The sequence below is a fragment of the Antennarius striatus genome, chromosome 14, assembly GCF_040054535.1.
Source record: "Antennarius striatus isolate MH-2024 chromosome 14, ASM4005453v1, whole genome shotgun sequence".
In the NCBI taxonomy this organism is placed as follows: domain Eukaryota; kingdom Metazoa; phylum Chordata; class Actinopteri; order Lophiiformes; family Antennariidae; genus Antennarius; species Antennarius striatus.
In genome coordinates this window covers 18745066-18757427 of record NC_090789.1, presented here as the reverse complement: position 1 = coordinate 18757427, position 12362 = coordinate 18745066, and the positions used below count along the sequence as shown (strand labels likewise).

Below are 12362 nucleotides of genomic sequence, written 5' to 3'. Positions count from 1 at the left end.
TATTAACTTTCATAGTATTCACTATGGACCCCAAGAAAGTGACGGAGAAAAGAGGAAAAGAAAAGACGAAGAAAAGAGTTTTTTGTTCGTACAAACAAAGCAAGAGATGATAGAAAAGCCTGAAAAAGGGATGCGTTTGGTTGATCTCAAATACATGGACTGGAGGTTAACTGGCCGGTCCCACATTGACCGTAGGAGTGAGTGTGTTCATGTTTGTCAAACGAGCGATGGAATAAAACAATAAATCAATTTATTCATTTAAGGTATTCTGTACATTTTGATCATTTTCTGATTTGTTCATCGAGTAAAAAAACACAAAAAAACAATGGTTTGGCACATGTAGTCACCTTTTTGACATCAATTTTCTGATTCTGATTAGATATTGAGTGCAGCAATATAATTTCAGTTTCTGATAACAGTATCATATTGAGTATCCTGTCACAAGACCTGGTATCAAACAAACAGAATACTCTGGTGAATAATTCCTGGTGTGTTTGTGGGATTGCATGATCGTGTTAATGATGTTTTTAATTGAGATCAGTGTAGCCAACAGGCTGTGATACACACACTGGTTTTTAGTAGACACACTTTGTCGATCTGACTGAGCACATGGGCTTCCTTGACTTTAGTTGCAAAGACAGTTGACACAACACTGTTGTCACTGTAGGTCTATGGGATGTTGTACATTTTGTGTCAAAACAGATTGGTCATAGCAAAGACGTAAGCCACAGGTACCTGCAGTCCGATGTTGACAATATGCCATTTCCCCATCCTTAGTGCCCCTATGACCAGCCCTGCTATTGTTGCTAGAGTTCCCGGCCATGTGCTCCACGTACCAGACAGAGCTGCTGCTGCCCCCACAGACACCCCAGCTGTTCCTACTACCCCAAGCAAAGCTCCAGCTTTCCCCCCTTCTCCCAGTACTGGCGCTAAAGCCTCCACCCCAACCAGTAAGCCCAGGGCCATTAAAGCTGCCCCCATTATGACCTTGACTTCTCCAGTTGCCCGTCTCACCAGTGGCCCTCCCACCGTCGCCCCCAAACCCAACTGGCACAGTTTAGCTACAAAGAAAGCTGCGTTCAAAGCCTCCACAGAAGACTGCTGGTTCATGCGCATCATGATCTTTTCTCTGGAAGGGGCCGGTCCCACTCGCATTTTCATTGCCGTCGTTACGACCACCTGGCCGGCGTGTAGGGTGAGCATGGCGATGACGAAGGTGGCGAGCATTCCCATGCATCCAGCCAGCATCCAGAACTTGAAGTCAGAAGATCTTAGAAGCAAAAAGGCTATGACTGCAACTAAAGCCAGAAGAACTATCAGCACAGACTGGTGTCCACCGTAACCAACCACCCCAAACCCTGAAGTTACCATAGTAACCGCAATCATTGGCAGTCCTGAGAACGCCAAGATATCCACGTATTTCACCATGACAGTGTTGATCCAGTCTTGGACGGTTCTTTGCTTCGTCTCTGCCTCTTTAGTCTCCGTTTTCTTCCTCTCGATCTCTTCTCTCTGCCTTCGCTCCGTCGCCCACGCCGTCCTGGGATCTGTCGTGACGACGTCACTTCCTGTCTCCAGTTGTAGAATCCTCTGCTCAATCTGTACGGTCACTCTCTGCCTGTGCTGCATCTCCGAAGCCTCGATCTGACTCCTCTCCTTCTCCCAGTCCGTAGACGCTGTAGTGCAGCAGGCCTCGCCCTGCTTGAACAGGACCTTAAATGCGAAGTGTAGGGGTGGTTTGAGCATCGTGAATACACTAACTACCCATAGTAGGCCTAACATGCCATAGGTCTTAACAGTCCAATCAATAGCGACACCCAGCGTTGCTCCGCTGAGAGTGGTCCCAAAAGCCCCAGCGAGACCTGCCGATGCCCACAGGCCGACGGAGTCCGTGAAGGAGGCGCCGCAGTTCCGGGTGGCGATGAACACCGACGCTATAGCCGTCGCCATGATGACACCAGCAACAACTGATGTCATGGCGATAGTCAGGGACGTCGCACCGATGAGAGTTCCCATTCCCAGAGCACCAACCGTCCTCACGTCGTCCATCACCGGCTTCAGGTGACCGGCTGCCGTGAACGCCAACACCATCTTGTCCACCGGGTCCTCCGTGACGCCCAGCATGCAGCCCGCCACTGCTCCCAGGGCGAAACCCATCGCTGCTTCCCTCAAAGGATTATTTGCTCCTTGAACATGAAAAAAAAAACATTGTTTAATGCAATGATATAAATAATAAAAAATGAAAGATATTTCATTACTTTGTAAAACACTGTTCAAGATTAAAATTTTGCTTTCACACAATAGATATTTTCTTCATTTTCTCTATGTCAGGCTCCAAAAGATCAGTTTTCATGAGTAATAGTAAAATTAAAGTGAAGCTACTTAAATCCATCAGGTATTCCATTTTAAATCATATATATAAACTGGCCCAACTTTTTGTTCCTGATCCTTGAGGGTTGTTCTTGTTCCACTTGAAACTTTTATCAGGTTTCCAGTACAAATGGATTCCGTGGGTGATGAACCCAGGCACAGTTAACAAAAGACAGATGAACATAGTGATAAAATATCTGGTGATAGCGAACATTCTTCACTGTATGAATGTTTACTGCACAAGTGAAACACGCAATGTCACGTCTAAATGAAAGGTGAATTTGGGGGTATCACTAGTCTCTTTCACACTGACGGGTATCGGCTCACCTCTAATATATTTGTCTCGCTTTAATTTATACCCACTGAATCTATTTCCAACATGACTGTCAGGCAACCGAACAAAGAAACATCCTCATCTCCTCCATTGACCATGGCACGGTTTTCTGTGCTACAACCACAAACTATGTATATATTAACAGCAGGAACGACAGGTGTGTGCAGGTGTGTGCATTTGTAAGACTTAAAAAAAGTGAATCGTGTGAATCAAAGAGAATATTATTCATTCTGTGGTTATTTTGTAATGCCTTCCTGAAGGAGGCTGGAGCCTCTACACAGACTGGTCGATCCAGTTTAACCAGCAGGAACAACATTCTGCCAGGATTTGAATTGTTAATGCTCAGCTTGTGACTTCAACACTTCATGAAATGGAACTGGAAATGAAACGAAACGCAGAAAAAAGGAATAAATGTGAACTCGATAGTTTGGATACTATTATTGTGTCCTTTCAAACTCAAAAAAATTCTGCGCGTGCATTTAGAAAACAAAAGAATTAAGAGCAAAATGATGGAAGATGCTTTGAGAGTCTGATAGTCATCATTTTCAGAAAGTCATAAATTTGAAATTTCGGTTATTAACAGAAGTAAAAGAAAAAAAAATGGAGATTCTAAAAATAAAAACATAAGAAGCTGTAAAATATGTTTACCCAGTTTATTTGGTGCCATGTTGTGCTGAGATGTGTAGCAGCCTGTCGGATTCTCCTGCCCGTGTGTTCTTCAGCAGGTTTTCCAGACGTGTTCCACGACGGTGACGGCGTGGCTTCATCTGGCTGGAAGTGCGTCTTTTTTCCCTGTTTGTGTGAGAACAGCCCAAACGGGACACGCCCACGACCGGTTTGTCCTTCCAGTGTCGTCTCTGCAGGTGATCCCTATCTCTAGGATCTCTCAAGCGCTTCACTGCTCAGGATCACCTGTGAAGCAGGATTCCTGTGCTGAAGGATCTCCGTCGAACAGATTGAACAGAAAATACATTTTAATCCAGATATTCAAACCCAATTTATTATAAACTGCAGACTTTGCCGTTCTAGGGTAAAGTATACTCTTGTCCCTTTGCAGTGGTTCTGCAGATCATTGCTCTCATCATCTACCCCATATGTATCAAACTCAAGGCCCGGGGGCCAAAGGTGGCCCTCCACATCATTTAATGTGGCCCGCGAGAGCATTAAAGGTCAGAGTGTCTAAAAATAAACAGGTCAAAAGTGTGTTTTGAGCAAAACTACATTTCCCACAATGCAGTACTTCAGCCCATTTTAACTTTGACGGAAAGGTTTTGAACAAAGTTAACGTCCTAACTTGTGTCTGATGTTATTTTTCTCTATTGATTGATAGTTTGATCCTTGATTGATGGAGTTCTGTGGGTTTAATAACCTGACAAATTAAAAGGATTTATGTTAGAACAGAGAAACAAACAAACATGTTTTTTCTGTCTAACTGTAATGTTTGGAACTACAATAAGTCAGAAATTCAGAGTTATTTAACATTAAGGAGTAGTTACATTTATTTTACATTACATTAAGTTACATTTATTAGTTACATCTGGCCCTTTGAGGACAGCCGTGATGCCGATGTGGCCCTCAGTGAAAATGAGTTGACCCCCCCTAATCTACTCCATCATTGAAAACATCCTAACCTGAAAATCTTGTTGTGCAAACATCTACTAAGGTCTACACAATTAATCACGCTTGTTTACTTTGGCTTTGAAAGTGTAATATTATTTTAGTCCTAAATGATGGACATATATGCTTACATTATAATATATCAATACCCCAGATCCAGATGAATGCAAAAGGTAGTTTATTGAAAAGGAGAATGACCTAAGGTCCCAACAGGAATGACAACGTGTTTATCATAAACTGCAACGACAGATTCCTCTGAAAATAAACTGTGTTAACAAAACAAATATCTTTTTAAAGACAGATGGCTAACACAATAAATTAATTTGACTATGCAGTAAAATAATCAGACTCCATTTGAGTTCCTGAAAAAAGAAAAAAGGTGTCAAACTGTTCACTACAAGCACCTTTAGTAACGACTCAAACATTTTTTAATGTCAATTTATCTTTTGTTGTCTCTTTCTTTTTTAATTGTTTTTTAATTGTACGCCTTTGTCACCACTAGGCTGGACTATTGTAATTCTCTTTATGTGGGGGTCAGTGCTTCTTCCATCTCCCGTCTCCAGATGGTCCAAAATGCTGCTGCACGTCTGTTGACCAGCACCCGTAAATATGAGCACATTACCCCCATTTTAGCCTCACTCCACTGGCTGCCCATACACTTTAGAATCCATTTTAAAATTATTTTATTTACTTTTAAATCCCTGAATGCCCTTGCCCCACCTTACCTCTCTGAGCTTGTACACCCCTATGTACCTGCTCGCTCTCTCAGGTCAGCTGATCAGCTGCTCCTGAGGGCCTAAAACCAAACAGAAGCTCAGAGGGGACCGTGTCTTTGCTGTTGTGGCACCCAAATTGTGGAATAATCTGCCTCAGCAAATCAGACAGGCCTCTTCTCTGTCTGTTTTTAAATCTCGCGTGAAGACCTACCTCTTCTCCTTGGCTTTTAACATCTAGATAGACACCTGATTTTATTTTGTCTTATCTTTTTTATCTTACTTTATTGCTCTGATTATTTGCTTTTGTTTTTATCCATATTTTATGTTTTATGTTTTTAGTTGATTAACTTTACTTATAATATTTGAGCCATTTTGTCTTTTATCTATAATGTTTGTTCTTTTTTATTCATTCGCCTGTACAGCACTTTGGTCGACTGCGGTTGTGGTAAAGTGCTCAACAAATAAAGTTTGGATTGGATTGGATTGGATTGGATTGGTTTGTGAAAAAATTAATTGAGATCAACTAAACCAAACTAAACAAGATCATTCTTACCAATCCCAGTTAGCCCAACAGAATTAAAGCACAGCTTCCACAGGATCGCCGTGTCTATAACAGCTATATATATATATATATATATATATATATATATATATATATATATATATATATATATATATATATATATATATATATATATATATATATATATATACCAGCTTTAAGTGTTGAACAGACAACTCTTAAATTCTGACCTTAACTAACAAGTTTCATTATTTTATTCTGATTACAAATTATATTATATAACATAAAAACCAGTCTGTTGTTTTGCATAATAATAATAATAATTCGGGTAAATTATTCTTATTATTTTTCAATGTTTATTAAAGTGTGATTACATTCAAAGTAAATCGAAATTACATTCAAATTAAAGAGGTTTATAATTGCTTTAAAAAAACTAATACTGTATGAGTAGCAATCAAACTTTCAATTGTTTGAAAGTTTTTTTAATGATATTCAGCGTTGGTGCTGAAAGGTTTGGAATAAAGGAACAACATGTCTTTGGTGCCTTGGACAGAAAACAGAATTGTGCTCCCTGACTTGCAGATCTTTTAAAAGTGTGTAAATCTGTCAATCATGAACTACTTTTGCAAAAACTCTAAGACTCATAAATAGTTTAAAAACTTCTTTGCAGGTAGGACTGAAGAAGAGGGCCACTATTTGGACGTTCTGGAAATAACAAAGTTGAGTCCAAGGTTCCAATTTGGAATCTATCTTTCTAAATCTTTCTAGATTCTAATTTTTTATGAATGATCTACTGTAGGTAAAGCCATTCAAGCTTAACTGCATTTATATAAAAGGCTAGTAATATTAATAGTAATATTAATAGTTTATTTAAATTTATTTAGTTTATTTATTATTTATTTAAATTTAGTTTATTTATTTATTTAGTTATTTTATATATATATATATATATATATATATATATATATATATATATATATATATATATATATATATATATATATATATATATATATATATATATATATATATATATATATATACACACATACACACACACACACACACACACACACACACACACACACACTTTTGGAGTAATAAAGGACACTTTCTTTCTGAGAGCAACCCAGTCACTTTTTGAAAATCTACAAAAATAAAATTAAATGGAAAAAAATCTCTGAAATTAAAAATCTAATCTAATAAATTAAGAAACAGCCTCATAAAAAAGACGACGACGAAGTAACGGTAGGATGGTCGCGGTGGCGGTGGAGGCGGAACCATTGTCATTTGGTGTTTGTACACTCCGGAACACTTGTCCCGCACTCCATGATGGCGTGTCTGTTGCAAACACATGTCCAGATGTCTGGTGAGTTTTTACTCTTGTAACGTCATCCATCTTTCAATTTCTGCAATATTTCTAGTTAACTGGAACATGATTATTATTATGCAATATAAGTACAAAATAAACACTACAACTCATTAAAACCGAGTGTTTTAGCGAGTTAGCGACATACCGGAAATGCACGCACGAAATCATTCGTTAGATGTATTAGAAAAATCCTTTTAGCAGCTGATCGTAATAATAAAATAATCTGGCAATAATTCAAACGGATTATCATGACTGCTATTTGTAAATACTTTTTTTTTCTCCATATCTAAGCCAAAAGTCCGACTTTCCCTGCTTACAAGTAGTTCAACCCACTGGATGTCTCCTGTCGGGACATGTCCACACGGAGTCCGGGTACTCTTCTAAGAGGGGTGTTGTTGTTTTTAAAATATTCAGCTACGTGGCCGAAGAGACACATTTATGATCTGATGTAAGGTGAAGACAGGTTGTGTGTATATGCATGTATGTTCAGATGTGTGTGTAAATGGCTCAAAGGATAACTACCCCTCATTACTGAACTGTTTCTAAGCAGACGACTCGGAGCCCCAGTTTGAGGGTGATCCTGACCAACAGGATTCTGTCAAAGCGAGCAGCGATGAAAGGTCAGACGACGACAGTGAAGGAGGAATAAACGACAGCGATCATGATGAAGATGGAGGACAGGATGAAGGAGGACAGGATGGAGCCGCTGACACTGGGTGGGCGGAGGCCATGGCTAAGATCCTGGGTAAGAAGGTGTCTGAGAGTAAAACCACCATCCTGGTGAAGAACAGGGAGCTGGACAAGATAAAGGAGAAAGAACAGCAGCAGCTACTGGAGAAAAAGAAACAGGTAATCGACATAGTGAACGAGTTTGGTTATTTATCTGGAATTTAAGCTTATGCAAGTCCTGAAATTTGGGATCAGGGTTGTAAGGATCCGTTTGTTCAACAGGTTGACAGGAAGCGAGCGTGGGAGATGATGTGCAGGGAGAAACCGGACGTGGTTAAGGACCGCGAGAATGAAAGAGCGCTCCAAAGAATCGCTACCAGGTACGAACATGTTGGTTTGCTTGTGAGACTTTGTTACCAGTTGGTCTGATGGTGATGTGCTCTCTCCTCAGGGGGGTGGTGCAGCTGTTCAACGCTGTGAGGAAACACCAGAAAACTATCAATGACAAGGTGAAGGAAGTCGGCGGCTCGGAGAGGAAGAAGGCCAAGTTGTTGTCGTGCGTCTCAAAGAAGGATTTCATCGACGTGCTGCGACAAGCAGACGGAGGCAACAAGACTGAAAAGAAGACGGTAAGTTCACACTCTTTGTTACGCCTTGGAAAAAATGAAGCCACAAGTGGTGCTGTAGGACGATCTCTAAACCTTAAACTGATGGAGAGACACACTAAATCACTAACTAGAACGTTCAGTGATGGGGTTCTGGCTACACGCCCACAAATATCACATATTTGCTCCAAAGGAGTCGTACAGTCACACGTCCTACGATACCAAAGGGGCACTAACTGGTGGTGTTTAGCCTTAGAAAGCAGAGCTAGGTGATGTGTAGATTCAAACCCTGGACCGTAGTATCCCCATCGGTACGGTTTGGAACCAATCAGCGCTAATTCTCATGTTTTGAGCAGGGCTTTGAAACCGGTTCATGGAACGAAAACCAGAAACTTTATATTTTTTAATGTTCCGGAACAGAATCGGAACAGAAAATAATTGTAAACCGCTTAATACCGGGGGTTTTTCATTCTAAAAAAAAATATTTGACCTCATGTTTGACTTCCTGTCCTTCACTGGAGGGGTGAGAGCAGAGAGAAGTAGCGGCTATCAGCAGCAGGTAAGAACAGGGAGGTCTCCCAGTCACTATTTAATCATTACAGGTGAATACTCAGCGTGTCAGTCTGAACATGTATGATTTAGACATGAACTCATTGGCTGCAGTCATTTTCAGAGCAGTGTGTTCCCGTACTGCCAGCGCTTTGTAGTAATACTGAGCTATGGGAGAAGAACTATGAAGATCTGTTGTTCAGCAATAAATGACATGGTGGGAGTTATTCTGTTCTTATGTCATGTAGTGTCTAAGTAGGAGGCATAAGCCTTAACTACAGTGATATAACTGTCATAAAGCAGAGGTGTAGTGCTGTGGTAGTGTTTACTGTAGGGTAGGGATATATCTATAATTATAGTCTATAGTATATTAACTAATTGCTTTAGTTTCCTATTTAAAAGTCCTTAAGTTACCGTGTTTTACGCACCATTCAGCTCATTGTATAAAGAGGCTCAGTCTAAATGATGGAGTTTATTTCTCTACTTTAACCGGACACACGGCCCACATTACTCGGTTCATGGTTGCTAACGGAAACAAAAAGCTGACTGGTTGGACTGTGTTGTACTACGTATTTAAATTTCAAAAAAATACACCAGCATTATTTTTTAAATATGTTTTTATTTCTTTATTTCATGATAAATCTGTTCTAAATCCTTGAAGTCCTCATCTCCGGTCTGCATTGAATCTCTCGGTAGTTTCTCCACCGCTGACCGTCTGGTTTCCGGGTGTCTGTCCGGTGATGATGCCGGCTTTAGCGAAACATCGAACAAAAGTCTGAGCAGACACGTTAGTCCTGGATCCACAATCCACCACATATTGTGGGGGTGTAACTCCTCTGCACTGCCCCCAGTCCTGGTAAACGTGTGTTCACGTCTCTCATCCATCGCTCCACGACCCCCCAGCTTCACTTTAAAGCCTCTGTTTACACCGATGTCCAGCGGGTGGAGTTCTTTCGTTAATCCTCCAGGATGAAGACAAGACGAGTTCAGCCGCTTGACGTGTTTCTGACAGAAGCGGTGGTGTGGGGGGGGGGGCATGGAGTCACAGATCAAGAGAGATGGAGAAGCGTGAAAAAAGCCCCCCCGTCTCTGTACGTGAACCAGAACAACCGGAACTGATAGCCTGGAGTTTACATGTTGTGTCGTACGCGTGTCTCTTCGCTGACGTCATCGTCGGGGGCCTTCTGGCGTCTTATGGTGCACAAAATACGGCACCCACATATTTGTATTTACAGGAACGTTATTAACCGGTTCAGGAGCGTCAGTTTATGGGTGGAACGCAAGACCGGAAACGTTATAATTCCGTTTCTGTTCGGAACGAAACCGATTGGCAAAACGTTCTGGTTCTAAGCTCTGGTTTAGAGCGACATTTGGGAAACGCTGCATTTGCATCCAATCCTTTACCTTTGCTCTGAAGCCTCGTTTGACTGATCGCCAAATCTGATTTTTATGCCATCCGGATTGATGTGGGATGTCTCTGCAGTCAGAAGCCTTTGCGTGTTCTGTCTGATAAATGTGTAAGTAGTTGTATTCCCAGCTCAAGTCAGTTCAACGCAAACTGACCTTCAGCACAGAATGTGAATGTTTAGAAGCAATTATTGGAGTAAGTCTGAAGGCTGCAGCGGTAAACTATACGTCAGCATTTATATCGTAACAGAATAAAAGTACTGATGGGTGTCCAGACACAGCCCCCACAGAGGGCAGCGGTGTTGGACAAACTGATGACAAAAGTCTCCGAACTTGAACAGTCGTCGTTTAGTGGAGAACATTAAACTGCGTTGACGCTGGAGTTGTGCTGATTCTGTGTTTTTTGTGTGTTTGCAGGCGGCTGCGGCCGAGGAGACCCCCCCCTGGAGCGTCCTCAGAGACGACTACATGATGGGAGCCAGCATGAAGGACTGGGACAAACACAGTGACGAGGAAGAGGCTGGTACACAGAGCAAGGGGGTGTTGGAGGAAAGTGACTCAGACTGAGGTGCCTTCAGGGACCCCCCGCTGTGAGGCCTTCAAGAACCCCCCAGGATGCAATTTTCAGATTTAAACAATTTCATTTACAGATTTGAAGTGACAAAAATAAGCTGCTGATGTTGACGGGGTGTTTCCGATCGGTCCATTGTTCCTGACGATGGAACAGGATGTAATCAATGTTTTTGGTTGAAAGGTTTTGTATTTGTGGAGGAAAACGCGTCATTTATTATCTTTTTTTTTTTAGTACTCTCAGAACTTTTGTTAAAAAATTTGACAGGAAGTGAGAAACAGTTTTGAGCCTGGACACCCAGATGAACATGTCACTGTGTGTATCTATTTACATCATGCCCATTTGACACCACAGACATTTTATTCTCAAAAGGATATGTGGAAATATTGTGTAAATATTGTCAATATTTTTATAATAGTGGTTGGATAAATGGACATTTGTTGTATCAAATTGTAGTGGTTTTATTTATTTATTTATTTTTTCTGGATTGAATCAGTCTGCACATGAAATATTTTTAAGCTTTGGAGAACAAGACATGGATTTAGAAAATCAAAATGTCATGACGTTGTAATCCCCAGAACTTCCACGAGGTGGCGCAACGTTCAAACATGTCAAAAGTTTGGACTCATGAGGATTTAATGTAAATTCAAGATGTATTTCATGCTTGCTTCCCAGTTCCAGTAGGTGGCGCTCTGACTAAGTTTATTATGGTCTGGACTCTCATCTAACTTCTGGAGGGAGATGTTGGAACAACTTTCTCTTTAATAGTGAAACAAAAACATTCACTGACCCCCTTTCAGGGTGTTTTGAAGTCCTTGAGACCCTTGAAATTTAATTAAGACTCAACTAAGGCTGTAGCACAGACCAGTTTTATGCTATCCCCTGGTATCAAGTTTGATTTTTATGACGCCTACATTGTCTTAATGACTTAAAAGAAACTGCTAGAACCTCCAGTACTCTTCAAACCTGCCAGTCTGAACAAAAGGCCCCCCCCAGGCACACAAGCTGATGTCCATTATCATGTTGATGCTGTTTTGATGGGGACAAAGTCGGTACCCAAAGAGATCCCCCTCCAACAGCATCTATGTATGTGTGTAGATACACAATGAAAGTACAGGAAGCAAAATAACAATAAAAACTAAAGATGTTTTATATCTTAGATTCCTCACAGTAGCCACAGATGGCTTTGATGACAGCCTGGAAAATCCTTGAGCTATAATATAAACCAGGGGTGTCAAAGTCATTTTCACTGAGGGCCACATCAGTACAATAGCTGTCCTCAAAGGGCCAGATGTAACTAATAAAATATAACTCAATGTAATGTAAAGTCTATACTGTTTAATGTTAAATGACTCTGAATTTGTTTCTCATTCAAGTTACAAACATTACAGTTACGCAGAAAAAATGTTTCTCTGTTATAAAATAAATCCTTATGGTTATGAAACTCCATCAATCAAGGATCAAACTATCCGAGAATAAAGCAAAATAACATCAAACACAAGTTAGAACATTAATGTTGTTCAAAACCTTTTTTTGTCAAAGTTAAAATGGGTGTAATTATTGCATTGTGGGAAATGTAGTTTTGCTCAAAGCAAACTTTTGACCTATTTATTTTTAGATACTCTGACC

The 12362-nt window shown here is 40.6% G+C and overlaps 2 protein-coding genes across 3 annotated transcripts; one reads left to right on the top strand and one right to left on the bottom strand.

Moving 5' to 3' along the window:
* Positions 1-267: 267 nt before the first annotated feature.
* Positions 268-3471, bottom strand: LOC137607635 (uncharacterized). The gene is made up of 2 exons (XM_068333535.1): positions 3353-3471; positions 268-2186 (listed from the first exon to the last, which is right to left on the bottom strand). Exons 1-2 carry the CDS (start codon positions 3369-3371, stop codon positions 694-696), a joined length of 1512 nt encoding a protein of 503 aa, XP_068189636.1. The 5' UTR covers positions 3372-3471; the 3' UTR covers positions 268-693.
* A 3407-nt stretch (positions 3472-6878) lies between these two features.
* On the top strand, positions 6879-11136 carry rrp15 (ribosomal RNA processing 15 homolog). Of its 2 annotated transcripts, none has more exons than XM_068333351.1 (5): positions 6879-6929; positions 7483-7781; positions 7884-7981; positions 8053-8230; positions 10580-11135. In XM_068333351.1, exons 1-5 carry the CDS (start codon positions 6890-6892, stop codon positions 10727-10729), a joined length of 765 nt encoding a protein of 254 aa, XP_068189452.1. In that variant the 5' UTR covers positions 6879-6889; the 3' UTR covers positions 10730-11135. The 2 variants fall into 2 exon arrangements, with proteins under 2 accessions (XP_068189452.1, XP_068189451.1); XM_068333350.1 differs by having other exon boundaries at positions 6888-6929; positions 7480-7781; positions 10580-11136.
* The last annotated feature ends 1226 nt before the right edge of the window (positions 11137-12362 follow it).

What these genes read in the sequence shown, in the direction of transcription:
- rrp15 (XM_068333350.1), top strand. Translation starts at nt 6,890, where the DNA reads ATGATGGCGTGTCTGTTGCAAACACATGTCCAGATGTCTG. An exon ending in CTCCAAAGAATCGCTACCAG is followed by an intron (nt 7,982 to 8,052) that starts GTACGAACATGT and finishes CTCTCTCCTCAG; the next exon opens with GGGGGTGGTGCAGCTGTTCA. An exon ending in ACAAGACTGAAAAGAAGACG is followed by an intron (nt 8,231 to 10,579) that starts GTAAGTTCACAC and finishes GTGTGTTTGCAG; the next exon opens with GCGGCTGCGGCCGAGGAGAC.